Here is an 18,791-nt window from a genome sequence, read left to right as displayed (position 1 = left end):
TCTCCCCTTCCTGATTGGAGTCTCAGAAACAGCCCTCCCCTTGGCTGAGAGGGAGGCTGAGAGGCTAGCCAATCACAAAGAGGAGGGATTTTGATGGGAGGATTCACCATCTGTTTCCAAACAGGAAGAGAACGCCAGGAGGAGAGATTTACAGCCTTCTCTGCCAAAGAGGTTTCTAAGACCATCAGAAATATATGTTTTCTGATGTCTTTGGCAACCCCTCTGAAACCCTTTCACAACCCCCCCCCCCTTGGGTCCCGACTCCAAGGTTAAGAAATGCTGCTGTAGATCTCGCTACTTTGTCACACTAGAGAATGAATTCACTTTACATCTGGTTTCTGCCTCCTGCAAAATTCTGAGGCTGTTAAACGCTCCTCCCTAAACTACAAAACCCAGAATTCTGCAGGAGGCAGCAACCAGGTTTAACATGGATTCATTCTCTAGTGCAGCATTTCTCAAGCTAGGGGTTGGGACTCCTGGGGGGAGGGTCGCAAGGAGGTGTTAGAAGGGTCAGCAAAGACCATCAGAAAACACAGTATTTTCTGTTGGTTATGAGGGTTCTGTGTGGGAAGTTTGGTCCAATTCTATCATTGGTGGGGTCAGAAAGTTCTCTGATTGTAGGTGAACTATAAATCCCAGCAACTAAAACTCCCAGTTTCAAGGTCTATTTTCCCCAAACTCCACCAGTGTTCACATTTGGGCATATTGATTATCCATGCCAAGTTTGGTCCAGATCCATAATTGTTTGAGTCCACAGTGCTCTCTGGATGTAGGTGAACTACAATTCCAAAACTCAAGGTCAATGCCCACCAAACCCACCAAACCCTTTTCTCTTGGTCATAGAAGTTCTGTATGCCAAGTTTGGTTCAATTCCATCATTGGTGGAGTTCAGAATGCTCTTTGATTGGAGGTGAATTATAAATCCCAGAATCCTGGCTGCTGCAAAACCAACCACCTGTTCCCTTGATCCGTGCCCCTCTTGGCTGGTTAAGAGCTGCCTGGAAGGTCTACTCGATCCGTTGAGTAATATAATCAATGGCTCTCTTGAACTCTCTTGTCTTCCCGGACAACCTAAAAGAGGCAAGGGTTCGGTCATGGGATCCAAGCCTAGCTTGGATCCCATGACCCTTGCCAATTATCGTCCTGTCTCTAACCTTCCATTCTTAGGTAAGATGATAGAGCGCCTGTACAATTGCAACAATTTTTGGATGACACAGCCAGCCTGGATCCTTTCCAGTCAGGTTTCTGCCCTGGCCATGGGATGGAGACAGTCCTGGTTGCCATTACAGATTAACTTTGTCGCTAGTCTGAAAGCGGCGGATCAGCACTACTGGTACTTCTCGACCTTACCGCAGCATTTGACACCGTTGACCACAATCTAATGATTCGCCGTCTTGCCATGTCCAGAGTTCACGGTCAGGCCCTCAATTGGTTCAACTCATTTCTCCGAAACCGGAACCAATGCATGGAGTATATGGATCAAGTCTTTGAAAGATCTCCCCTCCTATGTCGGGTACCCCAAGGTGCAATTCTCTCCCCTCTTCTCTTCAACATCTATGTTAGACCCCTTGCTAGTTTGGCTCGGAGTTTTGGCCTAGACTGCTATCAATATGCGGACGACACCTAACTCCTTTTGCGCCTGGAGCCTGGAGCCTGGAGCAACGTCAATACCAGACAATTTCACCTTATGTCTGGAGGCTCTGTCGAACTGGCTACATGCTAGTAGACTGAAGGTGAACCCGGCGAAGACTGAGATTCTCTGGCATGGCCGCTCGATTGGTCTGACCCATTTGCTACCCACCTTCGATGGTGCGGCCCTATCTCCTTCACCTACCGTTAAGAGCTTGGGTGTCGTTTTGGATTCGCAGCTGACAATGGAAGCGCAGGTCGCTGCTGCCAGCAAACAGGCCTTTTTCCATCTACGACAAGCGGGGCAATTGGCACCCTATCTATCTGATGAGGCTCTGGCAACAGTCATCCAAGCCACGGTCACATCTAGGCTGGACTATTGCAACGCCCTGTATGTTGGCCTTCCGATGTCTACGACCCAAAAGCTCTGTATTGTTCAGAATGTGTCAGCCAGGTTACTCACAAGAACACCCATGAAATGCCATATAACACCAGTGTTGCAGCATTTGCATTGGCTTCCAACTGATTACCATGGTCTATATAAGATGCTAGTGCTGACCTTTAAGATTCTTTACGGCCAGGGTCCATCGTATGTTAGGGACCGTCTCTCCTTCTCCCATCATCAGAGGTCGCAACGACCATCCCAACGTGACTTACTTTATATACCGGGTCCTAGAGAGGTGCAATTGGAAAGGACCAGACGCAGAGCTTTTTCTATTTCCGGCCCTTTCTTATGGAATTCCTTGCCGCCCTACTTGAGAGCCATGCATGAGTTGGGGCTTTCTACCCTAGCACTTAAGACCTGGCTTTTTACTAGAGCTTTTGATTTATGTTAATTTTATCAATATCTGTATGTATTTTTATCCTTTACAATTTAGCTTGTAAATCGCCTAGAGCAGTGTTTCTCAACCTTCCGAATGCCGCGACCCCTTAATACAGTTCCTCATGTTGTGGTGACCCCCAAACATAAAATTATTTTTGTTGCTACTTCATAACTGTAATTTTGCTACTGTTATGCATTGTAATGTAAATATCTGATATACAGGATGAGTTTTCATTCACTGGACCAAATATGGCACAAAGACCCAATATGCCCAAATTTGAATATTGGTAGTGTTGGGAGGGGGGATTGATTTTGTCATTTGGGAGTTGTAGTTGTTGGGATTTATTTTTCACCTACACTCAAAGAGCATTCTGAAGTCCACCAACGATGAAATCGAACCAATCTTGCCACATAGGACTCTCACAACCTAGAGAATATACTGGAAAGGTTTGGTAGGCATTGACCTTGAGTTCTGAAGTTGTAGTTCACCTATGGACTCAAACAATGAGGAATCAGGGCCAAACTTGGCATGAATACTCAATGTACCCAAGTGTGAACACTGGTAGGGTTTGGGAAAAATAGACCTTGACAGTTGGGAGTTGTAGTTGCTGGGAATTTTAGTTCACCTACAATCAAAAAGCATTCTGAACCCCGCCAACAATAGAATTGGGCCAAACCTCACACACAGAACCCTCATGGCCAACAGAAAATACTGTTTTTTATGGTTACTGGCGACCCCTCTGACACCCCTGCGCGACCCCCTCAGGGGTCCCGACCCCCAGGTTGAGAAACACTGGCCTAGAGAGCATCTTGGATGGAGGGCGATTAATAAGTAATTAAATGATGATGATGGTGATGATGATGATGAACTACAACTCTCAAATGACAAAATCAATCCCTGGACTCCACCAGTATGTAGAGGGTATTGGTGCCAAATGTGGTCCAGTGATTGAAATACATCCTGCATGTCAGATATTTACATTACGATTCATAACAGTAGCAAAATGACAGTTATGAAGTAACAATGAAAATAATGTTATGGTTGGGAGTCAGCACAACATGAGGAACTGTATGAAGGGGTCGCGGCATTAGGAAGGTTGAGGATCGCTGCTCAAGTGTGAGGTGGGTCTTACAAAAGCTGAGTCGGTGAAAAGTGAGCTCAAGGAGCCTTCATCCTTCAGTAGAGAAGATGCGCACTTCCTTGGCTTCCCTCCCGAGGAGAGAGAGGACCGTCTTCCAGGCTCGAAGGTGCCGCGGGTGGAAGGAGGATGGCAGGCGGCGACGGGGTGGGTTTCGCTGCCGCCTGAGGCCACGTCCGCCCTGCCCGCCCTGCCCTGAAGAAACCGCATTCACAGAAAAGTGAAACCAAAATCTCTGCCACGCCCTTTGGCTCTTTTCCCGTCGGGTGCTTTTCCCCGGGCGAGGTGCTCGTGCGGAGGAGGAAGAGGAGGAGGAGGAGATCCCCTGAAGGCCCCTCAGGACGATGGCCAAGACCCCTGGCGACCCCCAGCCGGGCCCTTCGGACCACAGGAGGGAATGGGAGCCCGACTTTGTCCAGAGCAAAAGCATCAAACCCTGGGTCGGGGGACGTCGCGGCCTGCTGATGGACGCCTTGGCCGACTTGAGGGAGAGCGAGCTCTCGCAATTCAGGAGGGAGCTCTACTTCTCCCTGGGCGGCCACCGACTCCCCACCGTGGTGCCGAGGGAGGAGCGTGCCCCGCACCTGGCCGAAATCCTGCTCCGCTCCCGGCCCGGAGACGCCTCTACAGATCTGGCGATCCGGCTGCTGGAGAAGATCGGCTGCAAGGACCAAGCGGAGAAGCTCCGGAAAAGCACAGAGAAGGGTGAGCAGGGAGGGGAGGGGAGGAGTCACATCGGGGCTTCGTTACTCTCACTTTGGGAGTTGTAGTCTTCCCAGGTCTTTAGGGTTCTCTGACAAAGAGTGCTGGTGCCTCGCCAAACCACACATCCCAGGATTGCTTAGCTGGGGCACATGACAGTTAAAGTGGCTTCTAACTATGTGGATTCTACAAAGTCCAACTCCTTCTCATGGAGGGCCACAGCAACTTTATCATAGTTGCCTGCTTTCCTTACTTACTTAGGCGATCCCTCCTAGCCCGAGGATGATAGTCCTCCAAGTCTTGGTGGTGGATCCTAGGTGGTTGTGGAGCCCTATTCTTGATCCGCATGTTCTCCTGCAGTGAGGACATCGATTTCCAGATGGAAGGCAGTCCTGGTCAGCAGGCCCATAGCCAGGATTTTGATTGGGGGGGGGCTGAGTCTGAGTGAAAGAGGGTCTACCCTATCAAACCTTTTGTATCATTACCCCAATACCCCCATGCATATGGGATATATTGAGCATGGTGATCAGATCATGATATGAATAAACATAACAGTTTTAAAAATGTACCAGTAAGGCCTTCTCGCAGACCACCATGAGAATTTCGGGGGGGGGGGGGGGAGGCTGAAGCCCCCCAAGCCCCCCCCCCCCTCCGCTACATGCGTGCTGGTCAGGGTTGGCTTTGTCAGAGTTTTATATTGATTAGATCGGTGTTTCTCAACCTGGCGGTTGGGACCCCTGTGGGGGTCGCGGGTGGGGGGGGGGGTGTCAGAGGGATCACCAAAGACCATCGGAAAACATAGTATTTTCTGTTGGTCATGGGGGTTCGGTGTGGGAAGTTTGGTTCAATTCTATCATTGGTAGGGTTCGGAATGCTCTTTGATTGTAGGTGAACTATAAATCTCAGCAACTACAACTCCCAAATGTTGGGCTATTTTCCCCAGACTCCACATTTTGGGCATATTGAGTATTTGTGCCAAGTTTGGTCCAGATCTATCATTTTTTGAGCCCGCAGTGCTCTCGGATGTAGGTGAACTACAACTCCCAAACTCAAGATCAATGTCCACCAGACCCTCCCAGTATTTTCTGTTGGTCATGGGAGTTCTGTGTTCCAAGTTTGGTTCAATTCCATCATTGGTGGAGTTCAAAATGTTCTTTGATTGTAGGTGAGCTATAAATCCCAGCAATTACAACTCCCAAATGACAAAATCAATCCTCTTCACAACCCCACCAATATTCAAATTTGGTTGTATTATTGGGTATTTTGCCCAATTTGGTCCAGTGAATGCAAATATATCCTGCACAGGCCCGTAGCCAGGATTTCGATTGGGGGGGAGCTGAGTTTGATTTGGGGGGGCTGAGTCTGGGTGAAAGAGGGTCTACCCTAGCAAACCTTTTGTTTTGTTACCCCAATACCCCCATACATATGAGATATATTGAGCATAGTGATCAGATCATGATATGAATAAGCATAACAGTTAAAATAATGTACCAGTAAGGCCTTTTCGCAGACCACTGTGAGAATTCCGGGGGGGGGGGGGGGGGGGCTCAAGCCCTCCAAGCCCCCCCCCCCCCCCCCGGCTACATGCCTGATCCTGCATATCAGATGTTTACATTACGATTCATAACAGGAGCATAATTACAGTTGTGAAGTAGCAAGGAAAATAATGTTATGGTTGGGGGGTCACCACAGCATGAGGAACTATACTAAGGGGTCGAGGCATCTGGACAGTTGAGAAACACTGGATTAGATCATTTCTAAAGTGAAAAATGGGTAAGTGATTGTAAGAATCATGTTCAATCATTGTATGACCAGCAACAATCAAGCCACCTGTGGAAGGTGAAGTACTACTAATAGAGGCTAAGTACATTGTATTTTGGGGGGGGGGGGGGTTGAAAAAGGTTGAAAAAAAGCTTGAAGACTGGAGAGAGTTTGGAGCTCAAGGCTGGAGCTGGAGTTGTTGGAGGTGTGTTGTGCTGTCGCACGCTGGGCCTGTGCATTAGACTGTACACAGGACATAAATTCTCTGTGCCCAACGGGACGCCGGGGCTGCCTCAGAATAAAGGCCCTTAGATTCCCCCAAACAGAGTCTTTAGAATGCTTAAAGTAAGTCCAACAAAGTTCTTCTATTAAGGAACAAACAGGTACTTTAACGGTTTTCTTAACAGTCTATAGGCTCTTTCAATCTTGTCCACTAGGAACAGGCACTGTCTTCTCAACTGTAACTAACTGATGGAGAAATCCTAGCTTCTAATCTGGGCAGTCTGTACTTGCCTCTGTTGACGTGGAGCCCCTGCACCCGGTACCAACTGCATCTGGCTTCCGCGAGTGACCCTTGCCTCAACAGAGCTTTGTAGACCTCCAGGGAAAAAGAAGGAGTTCAGGTTGCTGTGATGGCCGGCTGGAGTCCCTCAGCCAAGCTGTGGCTGTATGTCTCCTGGCCAAGCCGTAGGGCTGTATAACCCCGGCCAAGCTGTAAAAGACGAAGCTTTTCTACAGGAGCCACTTTGTTCTATGTCCTGTGCGAAAGGCTTCTCTGTGAGAACTAACTCAAAATGGCTCCTGTTCCCTCCAAAACTCAAAAAGGGGTGGGACCAAGGAACCTAACTATTATTGACAGGTGGCTTGCCCTATGATTGCAGCCAAAAGAAGCCACCTATCTGCAGGGTCCCTGAAACTTAGGACTGCAAAAAACTTTACATGCAAAAGCAAACAGAAATGGAGCTCCTGGTACAGCTGTACCAGCACATGTGTTATTGCTACAACGTCTGAAGAGCAAGACTGTGGCGTCTTATCTGGAGATAAGGACTTTGTGTTTACAAGCCATCATGTGGAAGCAGCTGAATATTCTAAAGACACTGCTTTATTTGTAAATACCTTCATATAAAATTTCCTTTGCTGTTGGGAATCAGGAGCTGTTAGGCTCAAAAATGACCCTCTCTGGGGGTGATTCCACCAAAAATATAGCAGAGTGCAGGATGACAGTTTGTTTTTGTTGGGTTTTTAAAAGACAGTTTGTTTTTGTTGGGTTTTTCCTCCTTATATGAAGGGCGCAACTTCCGCAGAAGGGATTGAATGTTTGGAATCCCAGTTTGATAGCTGCGACAGGCTTAACACACCTTTCTCATGGCATGCCTCTCCCTTTCACCCTCCATTCGTGCCTCTTCGAATTCTGCAGCACTGCTGGTCACAGCTGACCTCCCGTTAGCGTGCTCAAAGGCCAGGGCTTCCCAATTCTCTGGGCCGATGCCGCATTTTTAAAGGTTGGCTTTAAGCCCATCTTTAAATCTCTTCTTCTGTCCACCAACATTATGTTTCCCATTCTTGAGTTCAGAGAATAGTAACTGCTTTGGAAGATGGTGGTCAGGCATCCGGGCAACGTGGCTGGTCCAGCAGAGTTGATGATGGAGGACCATTGCTTCAGTGCTGGTAATCTTTACTTCTTCCAGCATGCTGACATTTGTCTGCCTTTCTTCCCAAGAGATTTGCAGGAATTTTCAGAGGCGACACTGATGGAATCATTCTAGGAATTGAGTGTGACATCTGTAGGCAGCCCGTGTCTCACAGGCGTATAGCAGCATTGGGAGGACAATAGCTTTATGAACAAGTACCTTGGTCTCCCTACTGATGTCCCAGTCCTCAAACACTCTCTGCTTCATTTGGAAGAATGTTGCACTCGCAGGGCTCAGGCGGTGGTGTATTTCAGTGTCAACCTTGACTTTTGTGGAGAGGTGGCTGCCAATGTAGCGGAAATGGTAAACATTTTCTAATGTTACACCGTTGAGCTGTATTTCTGGCATTGGAGAGGGATTGGCTGGTGACTGCTGGAAGAGCACTTTGGTTTTCTCAATGCTGAATGACAGGCTGAGCTTCTTGTATGCTTCTGCAAAAGTGTTTAGAGTGGCTTGTGGGTCTTCTTCTGAATGCGCACAGGCTACGTTATCATCAGCATACTGAAGTTCTATAACAGATGTTGTTGTGACCTTGGTTTTGGCTTTGGTTGCTGTTGGGAATCAGGAGCTGTTAGGCTCAAAAATGACTCTCTCTGGGGGTGATTCCACCAAAAATATAGCAGAGTGCAGGATGCACAGTACATAAGCAGCAGAAACTTACATGTAGTGAGCAAGGATTGACTTCCATTCAACAGGATGGAATAGGATTGCAGATCCACAACTCATAGGATCAAAATAATATGTTTATTAAAATAAAAGAAATCAATTCTAGATAGGAAAGGTTTTTGGAGCTAACTAGCGTCACTGAGCTATCTTTGAAGGAAATAGAAAAAGGGAAAAATAATAAAAGTAACTATATTTACTTCATCTTGCCTGTTTTCTTGTCTCTGCTGGTATGGGCCCTACTCCCGGCTCCAATTGCTTCTGGTTACCCGAGTAGACCTACCAGCCAAGACCTTGTAGATTTTCCAGCTGGAGTCCTTTTGGATTTTCTCCACGAATGATGTGGATCTGTATCTTTAACCCCAACAAGGGTTGTGCTGTAAAACTGTTTTCCTTAGAAGCTTTAGGGCTGTTTCCCCCGGATGTTGTGAGAAACGAAGCTTCTCTACAGATGGGGAAAGTTCACGTCCTGTAACTGGGCTTCCTGAAAAAAACTGAAAGACTGCCTGAAGTCTTTCTTTTCCCTCCCAGAGCCCTGGGGAAAGGGGTGGAACTAAAGAACATGATGATGATTGACGGGTCATTGGCCCTATAATTGCCGAGCAAGGGAAACCACCTTATTGCAAAATGCATGGAACCTTGGAATACATGCAAACACTCACTAGAAAGAAAATGAAGTAAGAGCTCCTGCTACAGCCGTCCTAGCACAGGTGAATAGTGGTAGACATGAGCACAATACATAAACATGGCCCTGCTTTATCACATCACTGTTACTCGAAATACGTTTAAGATACAGTCATATCTCAAAATCATCTATCTTTAGGGTTCATTCAATTATAACCAGCAAGCATTTATTTTTGGTGAACAACTGGACATTTGATTACAAGTTCTCCTAGCCATCTGTGATGTCCTCCCATAGTAGGAAAACATCAACGCCCCTCCCTTTGCTCTTGGAAATCCATGTGCCTAGACCAAGTGCCAGGGTCAAGATGTTTGTTGAGCAGTCTGGATCCTGTTTAAATATGGCCTCTTCAAAAATAGTGTTAAGTTGCAGCCTTTTGTCAATCTCTGTCCTCTGTCTCTGTCCCATGCTCCTCTTTCCCTGCTACAACTGGCAAATACGGCAATGTCTTTGAATACAGTGGGAAGGAAAAGTATTTCAAAGTCTTAATTTCTTCTTGAAAAAAAACTGTCTATTTTCGACATGTTTTGTTTCAATTTCTCACCTTCCTATTTAATGCCCTTCCACTATGCAAGAAATGTTATGGAGTGAGAAGCTGCCATTTAATTGTGTGTCTCAACTTACAGAGAAAGGAAGATGGGAGAATGATGATGAATCGGAGGAATTTTTCAAATGCACTCAGTGTCCAAATGAGGTAAGCAACAGAAACCATCTGATTCATATTAACCACCTGCAGGAGTAATACGTAGATAGATGCATTTCAATTCGGGGGGGGGGGGGGCTAGGGGGTTTATGTTTCAAGCTCATTGTGGAAAGTATTACTACCATCTCCCCACCCCACCACCACATTAATTTAGGGAATCATTGTTATTATTAGTTTTATTTATACCCCCACATTTCTTTCTGTGGTGACTCAAGGTGGCTAATAAACATACAATCTAACGACAATATAATTTGTGGAAGACCAACAGGTATAGTGCCATCATGATCTCTCTTGGATGGGACTTTCAAAGTCAGGGAGCAGCCACCAAAAAGGCCCTCTCTGTGGTTCCCACCAAACGCGCTTGAACAGATGGTGGGATAGAGAATGCCCTCCCCAGATTATCGTAGATATTTGACAAATGCGTAAAGATACGATCATTCAAAATTATTTTCATTGGGCTCACCCAGACTTGTGATTAGTGTCGATTTATAATACATGTAAAGTTGCTCAATAATAATAATAATAAGCAACTTTACATGTATTATAAATCCCAACATAGTTAAAGCATATAATAATCTTAAACATTACATAAAACATACATATTAAATTGGATTAAAATAAATACCAAATAAATTTATTAGAATGCACAGAACAAACATTAAAATATGATGAACACAGGATGTGAGTTAAAATGCGTGGTTAAAATTGACTAGGTGGGTCTGCTAGAAAAAAATAGGTTTTCGGGTGAGTTTTAAATTCCAACAGCTCAGTTTGCTGTCAGATCTCTTCCGGCAGGTCATTCCACATCTGTAACAGCATATATTACACACGTAGTCAAAACCTTGGTGTATCTTGTTGAGTACCCATCCAAACATTCTCCATTTTAATAAAATAACTCCAATAGAAAGGTGACATTTTAGCTTCTTGTTGCTTCCCCAGGCATGGCATGAATTGTCATGTTAGATGTAAGTGTGTCCAGTCTTTTCATTTATTTATTTCTGGCATTTGTATCCCGTCTCTTCTCTACCCCCGAAGGGGGACTCAGGACGGCTTACATTAGTAACGGTGCAAGACTGCTACATCACAATTACAATAAAATAACACAATCAAATACAAAACAATAATTAAAACCAATACATATAGCATTAATTAAAACAATAAAACAAAGTTTTGTATACCCCACCCACAACTGCATTTCTAGATGTGTGGCAGAAGTTGGGCTGTTAGGGTCATGTGGATGCTGACCATGGCAGGTGCAGAAGAACCTTTTCAAACTAAAAGGGATGGGGCTCAGGTCAAGAGATCTCTGGTGTGGGAACAAGATTGCTCCAAATTCAGATGAGAAGGCTGTGTCAATGAGGACTGTTGTGTTACAGGATCTTACAATAAATATTCAACCTGAATGGCTTTTGGACCATAAAGAGGGCTATGATATATACAGGTAAGCACCTTGAACATTTGTCTTTGACCAGTGGTTTTCAAACTTTTTATCTTTCTGGGATGTTTTCTGCATTGAATGTCTTCCATTCAGAATATGTTCAGTTTACCTGGGTTCCTTAGTGACCACATAACGATGAAGAAAAGGCTCCTTCTAGGGAATTTTGGGACAAAAAAAAATATTTTGCATGCAGCCTACAGTCTGTATTTTACTCACCTCTACTTTACAACTTTCATTGGCCTTTTCTTCTAGTCTAGTAGAGGACAGGGTTGAGGTTCCTCTCTGGGCTCAGATAACTGTATACCTGGCAAAACCTAGCATGTCAGTTTCTTGCTTGGATGTGTCTCATGCAAATAAACCAAGAAACAGATAATTCAAGTAGTGCTGAAGTTCTACTGAATAGATTTAGATGAGAAGCAGATTAACCTTTTGTATAAGTTGCAATGTGATCCTAGAGCACGTCAAATCCCTTACAAAAACATCCAGTGAGATGGCATAGAAAGCTATACAGATTCCTGTTCTAAATCCCTTTCCCTCTTGTGCTTCTTTTTTATTGTTTTCAGATTGAATTGCACCAAAGCTGGTTCCTTCCACTGCTGTGTAACTGATCTGATATTTGACGTGAATGCACCTGTCGCTCTCACCTACAGCTTTGATTCATGGTCACAGAATCTCAATGCGGAACATAGAAAGCAGTGGGAAATTGTCGGCCCTTTGCTCAACATCCAGGCATATCCCAAGGAGGCTGTGGCAGCCATTCACTTTCCTCACTTTCTTTGTCTTGAAGGTAGAACAGGGCACAAAATTTGAATATACATCATTATAACTGGAGGAATATGAAAGAGGAGAACCTCTGGCAGACTTCCTAGTAAAAGCCCCGTTTCATATACCAGCTTAGAATAGTAATTTTTAAAATTAACTCATTTGTACTGATTTTAATACCAACTTATAATGTCCTGAGCCTGATGCTTTGCTGAAATAGGCTTCCTGTGTATTCCTTTGGCAGGTAAAGGCTGTTCTGAAATCTATCTGGCACATTTTGGAGAAAAGGGGATGAGCTTGGAGAAGCCAGACTCAGTGGGGCCATATCATGTGGAATTGAAGAATCTCACACCCTGTCCTTGTGGAGCTGTTCTCAAGAAGTCACGGTTTGAAGGAAAGATCAAAGCTCATGCAATAACTCTGCTGTATTATGAACGTGGAAACAGATACATAACATTACACTTCTATCTCCTTCCCAATGACTCTTCCCTAAAACAGGTGACTGGGAACCTCTAACTTTCCTCAATGTTCCAAATTAAGTAGATCATACTGGATGGCAGGAAGAATCTTGCATCAGGTTATGCGATTGTGGTAATTTATCTGAAAGTGATTTCAAATATCAGAGATCAATAGCTCAGAAGTAAGATCTGTGAACGTATTGTACACAGGTCACAGTAGGTAGCTTCTGCTGGAAAGTGTATAGGTCTTTAGTGGAAAATGTAGCCGTGTCTTCTCACGGCTAAGTCTCCAACAAGAATCACACTTCCCATAAACTCAATCCTCAAAAGTTCTGTAGTAGAGTTGTTGGGGGTTCAAAGTAGGCCCTGCTGTTCACATGGACCAGTGTCACCATCCCACTTTGCTCATGCTCTGTAAGAGAGGGAAAAGGAGATGTCACTTACCTATGTGGCTTCTTGCTGCTATATTAGAATCCTTTCCAAATCATGCAGACAGCTTTGTTTCTTGTTGCTGTATTAGACTTCTCCTTTAAACCCAGTCGTCTCCAAGTTATGCAGATATCTATGTATCTGTCTTTATTTTATACCGTGCCACCATCTCCCTGAAGAGACTCGGGGTGGCTTACAAGGGGACAAGCCAAAAAAATACAGATTAAAACAAACATAATAAAATAAAATCAGCAACAACACATCAACACAAACAGGCATTTTAAAAACAATATCAATATCAAGGCTGGACAATTAGGTGCTGACATGAAGAAAGGAGTCCAATGATGGCCAGTTGCTCACTGGAGTGCTCTGGTTCAGGGTGCCACCGCTACCCCTGCCGTGGTTTGAGACCAAAATGGTGTAAACACCATGGCAGAATCTGGGGCTGGTTTGGACCAATCCTGGATTTTGTGGCCCCTGTAGATGGCCCCTTGGGCTGTATGATTTGCTCATGATGCATAACATATCTCCGTGCTAACATATGACATTTTGATTGTGCCCCAAATGTGGGAGGAGTTTATTTGAAAATGGCTCCTGATTCATACCATATTTGAATAGCTGGAGATGGTGAAATGCTTTTTCCAGAGAAGGCAGTAATAGAAAAGAGTTGGGGGAGAAATGGAAGAACGGTGATTTTCACAGTTCAGATGAAATTTTATAATGCACAATGGTCTCGGTCCAACATGTCAAGTGAGTATATGGCTCAGTGTAGCATACGTCCATATTTGGATGCATGTTGACCTATGCTACACTGAGCCATATACTCTCCTTCATCTAAGTGTAAAGTCCCTGAAGTCAACATGCATAGCTATTTGATGCTTTGCAGGGAGTAGGCAGAATTGGTAAAGCATCTGGGTTCTCAGAAATGAAGATATAAAAAGCAAAATCATGCAAGAATGGTTACGTTTTTGAGTTGCTGAAATCTTCCAGTAAAACAGACAATTCAAAAGTTCAGGAGTAGTTAAGGTTAACTGGGTTGTTGTAGGTTTTTCCAGGCTATATGGCCATGTTCTAGAGGCATTTTCTCCTGACGTTTCACCTGCATCTATGGCAAGCATCCTCAGAGGTAGTGAGGTGTTCTCTGAGGATGCTTGCCATAGATGCAGGTGAAACGTCAGGAGAAAATGCTTCTAGAACATGGCCATATAGCCCGGAAAAACCGACAACCACTCAGTGATTCCGTCCATGAAAGCCTTCGACAATACAGTTAAGGTTCAGCTCATGTACTAAGCTGATCAAGCACTTCAGCAACATTGTATGCTTCTATCCTCACCACTCTACAAGGACACATTTGCAACACCAGAGCAGCCTCTTAGGACCTTAGTGTATCTCTGCATGTCTCAAAACTGATCTTGTTCTCCCTTCCCAGGCTGTCAATAAGCGTGAATTACTGTCTCATAAAGTTCAAAATCCATCCCAGACCATGCAGCCTCTGATTATTGGCTCCCACTTCGTTCTGAAAAGCACACCTGGTTGCTGTATCTATCCAAAGGTGAGATTCAGAGACAATGATAAGTTTTGCCATCATAACAACTTTGCATTGCTACCAGTTTAGGATTCAGTTATATATATTATAGAAAGGGATTCTTTTTTATTCATACAGTACAGTATTAGATTTTGGCCCAGGTTCTTCTCAATCAAAATGCAATAGTGTTTTATTAAGAGGAAAAGCTGAGCTATTTAAAAAGCTGTGAGTGAAACAATATTGATACACTCTGAACTCTCACTTCCACAGAAACTGCAGTTTAAATATCCAACTACAGATGGTTATTTTTGGCACCTTGAATTATATCTAGATGTACTAGAGCTTGTCCTGCTCGAAGACGATACAAATGATTTAGTATGGGAGGCCTTCATTAAAAAAGGTGAGCTTTGACCAAGGGAGGAATTCATAATTGATCCAAAGTATGGAATTTAGTATTCAGGAAACTATTTCACCCAGATTTTTCTCTCTGACACTCTCCTTTTCCTTTTTCATTTCAGAGGAATCGATGTATGCTGATTTCCATCCCATGATAGGTGAGTGAGGCTCTGTGGGCATCTCTTGTGCTTGAAGATGCAAAATGTGATTGTGTGAGGGACTCACCCCAACCCACTAGCTCTGGAAGGTCAATTACAGTCTTGATTTGGCCTCGGAGTGCATTGGTCAAGATTTTGCATCAAGTGAGAATTTCCTCCTTCTCTCTTCCCTTCTCCACAAGTAAGAAGCACAGCTCTCCTTGGCCACCGAGGAAGCTCAGAGAGGTCTTTCAGCAAGACATGCTTCATTTCATCAAAGCCATGGACCACATATTGAATGTCTAGTGCAGGGCTCCTAAACTTCCCATTTTCTTTTCTGAAAACAAATCCTTGGAGCCCTCAGTGTTGCAATGGGTTAAACCCTTGTGCCAGCAGGATTGTTGACCAACAGATCATTTATTTGAATCCAGCATGAGCGGGTTGAGCTCCCTCTGTCAACTCCAGCTCTCTGTGCAGCGACATGAGATAAGCCTCCCACAATGATGGTAAAACATCAAACATCCGGGCGTCCCCTGGGCAATGTCCTTGCAGATGGCCAGTTTTCTCACACTTGCAGTTTCTCAAGTCACTTCTGACACACACACACAAAAACTCCTTGTTCTTTCATTTTCTTAGTTTTTTCCTTTCTAACTATTGTCTTTGAAACTGACAAATTTTGCTTTTAACCAGTTTATCTAGAAACTGTGATCTGTCATGCAAAAGCTTAAGCCTCTGCTGATCCCCACTTCTGATATTTGTCAATTTGTATTATAGTCCTCATTTGTTCTCCAAAGATACTTATGCAGTAAGAAATTGTTATCTTCATTTTTTCGACCACAAACACATATCTTCCTATGTTATTGTCTATATACTTTATAGATCAAAAACAAAACATGGAACTGATCTTTGGTTTTAGAGCGAGCAGATTCAGCAAGAAGACCCTCGCCTTCAAACAGCTAAGGGACAACCCACATCTAAAAATCACTAGAGATGGTATGTTCTTCTAAATTATGGAATGAGCTGCCAGAAGAAATTAGAGCAGCCCTCTCCTTGATGTCCTTCAGAAAAGGAGTGAAGACCTTCCTGTTTAACAAAGCTTTTAATTGATTTTATTGAGTCCTGCTATTATGGTTATCTATTTGATAGTTCTACTATTTTAAGGCTTTTCTATTTTTATGTCTTATTTATATATAGTATTGATATGGTTGATGTTAGGATCTTGTAAGCCGCCTTGGGCCCATTGGAAAAAAGCAAGGTAGAAAATCCAAAATAAATACACAAACAATGACAGCATTCGTCCATCCACATTAGTATCTGCCAACTTTGCCCACAAACGCTGTCTGTCAATTGAATCAAAAGCCAAGGTAAAATCCACAAATGCAGCATATAGGCATCCCTTTGGCTTCTTCAGACTGTTTTGTGAAAGCACAAAACATTGGTCTATTGTGCTTCTGCCTTGTCGAAATCCAGCCTGTTCCTCTGCAATGATATTATTCTCCTCTGCCCAGCTATGTAATTTATTTAACAAAAACCTACCATAGATCTTTCACACGATGTCCAGCATACTAACAGGTCTGTAATTGTGAGGGTCAGTTCTATGGCCCTTTTTATATAGTGGAACAATTATACTAGTCTTCCATCCATTTGGTATGATTCCTGTCTAGTTGATATGTGTAAACAGTTTGGCCAGGATAGAAGCACACCAGGTGATGTTGCATTTAAACAATTCAGGTGGGAGCATGTACTTACCTGGGGCTTTTCCTGTTTTTAATTTTTGAAGCAGGCCTTTATCTTCCTCTGGAGCAACTGGTGACCATATAAATAAAATGTACCATATATACTCATAGAATCATAGAATCAAAGAGTTGGAAGACACCTCATGGGCCATCCAGTCCAACCCCCTGCCAAGAAGCAGGAATATTGCATTCAAATCACCCCTGACAGATGGCCATCCAGCCATCTGCTGAACGGCTATCACAGTCAGGAAGTTCTTCCTCGTGTTCAGCTGGAATCTCCTCTCTTGTAGTTTGAAGCCATTGTTCCGCGTCCTAGTCTCCAAGGAAGCAGAAAACAAGCTTGCTCCCTCCTCCCTGTGGCTTCCTTTCACATATTTATACATGGCTATCATATCTCCTTTCAGCCTTCTCTTCTTCAGGCTAAAAATGCCCAGCTCCTTAAGCTGCTCCTCATAGGGCTTGTTCTCCAGACTCCTGATCATTTTAGTCACCCTCCTCTGGGCACATCCCAGCTTGTCAGTATTGGACACAATATTCCAGGTGTGGTCTAACCAAAACCAAAGGGGTAGCATTACTTCCTTAGATCTAGACACTATGCTCCTATTGATGCAGGACAGAATCTCATTGGCTTTTTTTGCCGCCACATCACATTGTTGGCTCATGTTTAACTTGTTGTCCACAAGGACTCCAAGATCTTTTTCACACGTACTGCTCTCGAGCCAGGCATTGTCCCCCATTCTGTATCTTTGCATTTCGTTTTTTCTGCCTAAGTTGAGTATCTTGCATTTGTCACTGTCGAACTTCATTTTGTTAGTTTTGGCCCATCTCTCTAATCTGTCAAGATCGTTTTGAATACTGCTCCTGTCCTCTGGAGTATTGGCTATCCCTCCCAATTTGGTGTCATCTGCAAACTTGATGATCATGCCTTCTAGCCCTTCATCTAAGTCATTAATAAAGATGTTGAACAGGACCGGGCCCAGGACAGAACCCTGCGGCACTCCGCTCGTCACTTCTTTCCAAGATGAAGAGGAAGCATTAGTGAGCACCCTCTGGGTTCGTCCATTTAACCAATTACAGATCCACCTCACCGTAGTTTTGCCTAGCCCACATTGGACTAGTTTCCTTGCCAGAAGGTCATGGGCGACCTTGTCGAAGGCCTTACTGAAATCCAGGTACACTACATCCACGGCATTCCCCGCATCTATCCAGCTTGTAACTCTATCGAAAAAAGAGATCAGATTAGTCTGGCATGACTTGTTTTTGATAAATCCATGTTGACTATTAGCGATGACCGCATTTGTTTCTAAGTGCTTGCAGACCACTTCCTTGACAATCTTTTCCAGAATCTTGCCTGGTATCGACGTGAGGCTGACCGGACGGTAGTTGTTTGGGTCATCCTTTTTTCCCTTCTTGAATATTGGGACCACATTGGCCCTCCCCCAATCTACTGGAACTTCTCCCGTTCTCCAAGAACTCTCAAAGATGGTTGCCAATGGTTCCTAAATGACTTCCGCTAGTTCCTTCAATACTCTTGGGTGTAGTTGATCAGGCCCTGGGGACTTGAACTCATTTAGAGCAGCCAGGTATTCCTGGATGACTTGTTTCCCAATTTGGGGTTGAATGTCCTCTAATCCCTCACCCACTCCATCTTGCTGAGGTTGAAGATGACTTTCTTTTTGTGAGAAGACCGAGGGAAAGAAGGCATTAAGTAGTTCTGCCTTTTCCCTATCCCCTGTCAGCATTGCCCCATCTTCTCCTCGAAGAGGCCCTATTGCCTCTTTGTTTTTCCTTTTTCTATTGACATAAGAAAAGAAGCCCTTTTTATTATTTTTAATGTCCCTGGCAAGCCTGAGCTCATTTTGTGCTTTAGCCTTGTGGACCTTTTCCCTACAGGTGTTGGCTATTTGTTTGTATACTTCTTTGGTGATTTCTCCCTTTTTCCACTTCTTGTGCATGTCTCTTTTGCATCTTAGCACAGTTAGAAGTTCTTTGGACATTCATTCTGGCTTCTTTGCACATGTCCTATTTTTTCTCTTTGTTGGCAGGGTTTGCAATTGCGCCTTGAGTATTTCATTCTTGAGAAATTCCCATCCATCCATAACTCCCTTGTCTTTTAG

General features: G+C 44.2%; 1 protein-coding gene across 1 annotated transcript; it reads left to right on the top strand.

The window, feature by feature from the left end:
* Nucleotides 1-3,848: 3,848 nt before the first annotated feature.
* LOC137097292 (NACHT, LRR and PYD domains-containing protein 1b allele 5-like) lies at nt 3,849-14,967 on the top strand. Its single transcript, XM_067469534.1, has 8 exons — nt 3,849-4,296; nt 9,717-9,784; nt 11,047-11,234; nt 11,795-12,018; nt 12,238-12,491; nt 14,310-14,432; nt 14,676-14,805; nt 14,924-14,967. Exons 1-8 carry the CDS (start codon nt 3,936-3,938, stop codon nt 14,965-14,967), a joined length of 1,392 nt encoding a protein of 463 aa, XP_067325635.1. The 5' UTR covers nt 3,849-3,935.
* Nucleotides 14,968-18,791: the final 3,824 nt, after the last annotated feature.

Source organism: Anolis sagrei, chromosome 6, assembly GCF_037176765.1.
Source record: "Anolis sagrei isolate rAnoSag1 chromosome 6, rAnoSag1.mat, whole genome shotgun sequence".
NCBI lineage: Eukaryota > Metazoa > Chordata > Lepidosauria > Squamata > Dactyloidae > Anolis > Anolis sagrei.
Note: the sequence above shows the minus strand (reverse complement) of the source record. Positions and strands in the feature narration are given on the sequence as shown.

What these genes read in the sequence shown, in the direction of transcription:
- LOC137097292 (XM_067469534.1), top strand. Translation starts at nt 3,936, where the DNA reads ATGGCCAAGACCCCTGGCGACCCCCAGCCGGGCCCTTCGGACCACAGG. An exon ending in ATGACTCTTCCCTAAAACAG is followed by an intron (nt 12,492 to 14,309) that starts GTGACTGGGAAC and finishes CTCCCTTCCCAG; the next exon opens with GCTGTCAATAAGCGTGAATT. An exon ending in GTTGCTGTATCTATCCAAAG is followed by an intron (nt 14,433 to 14,675) that starts GTGAGATTCAGA and finishes TCACTTCCACAG; the next exon opens with AAACTGCAGTTTAAATATCC.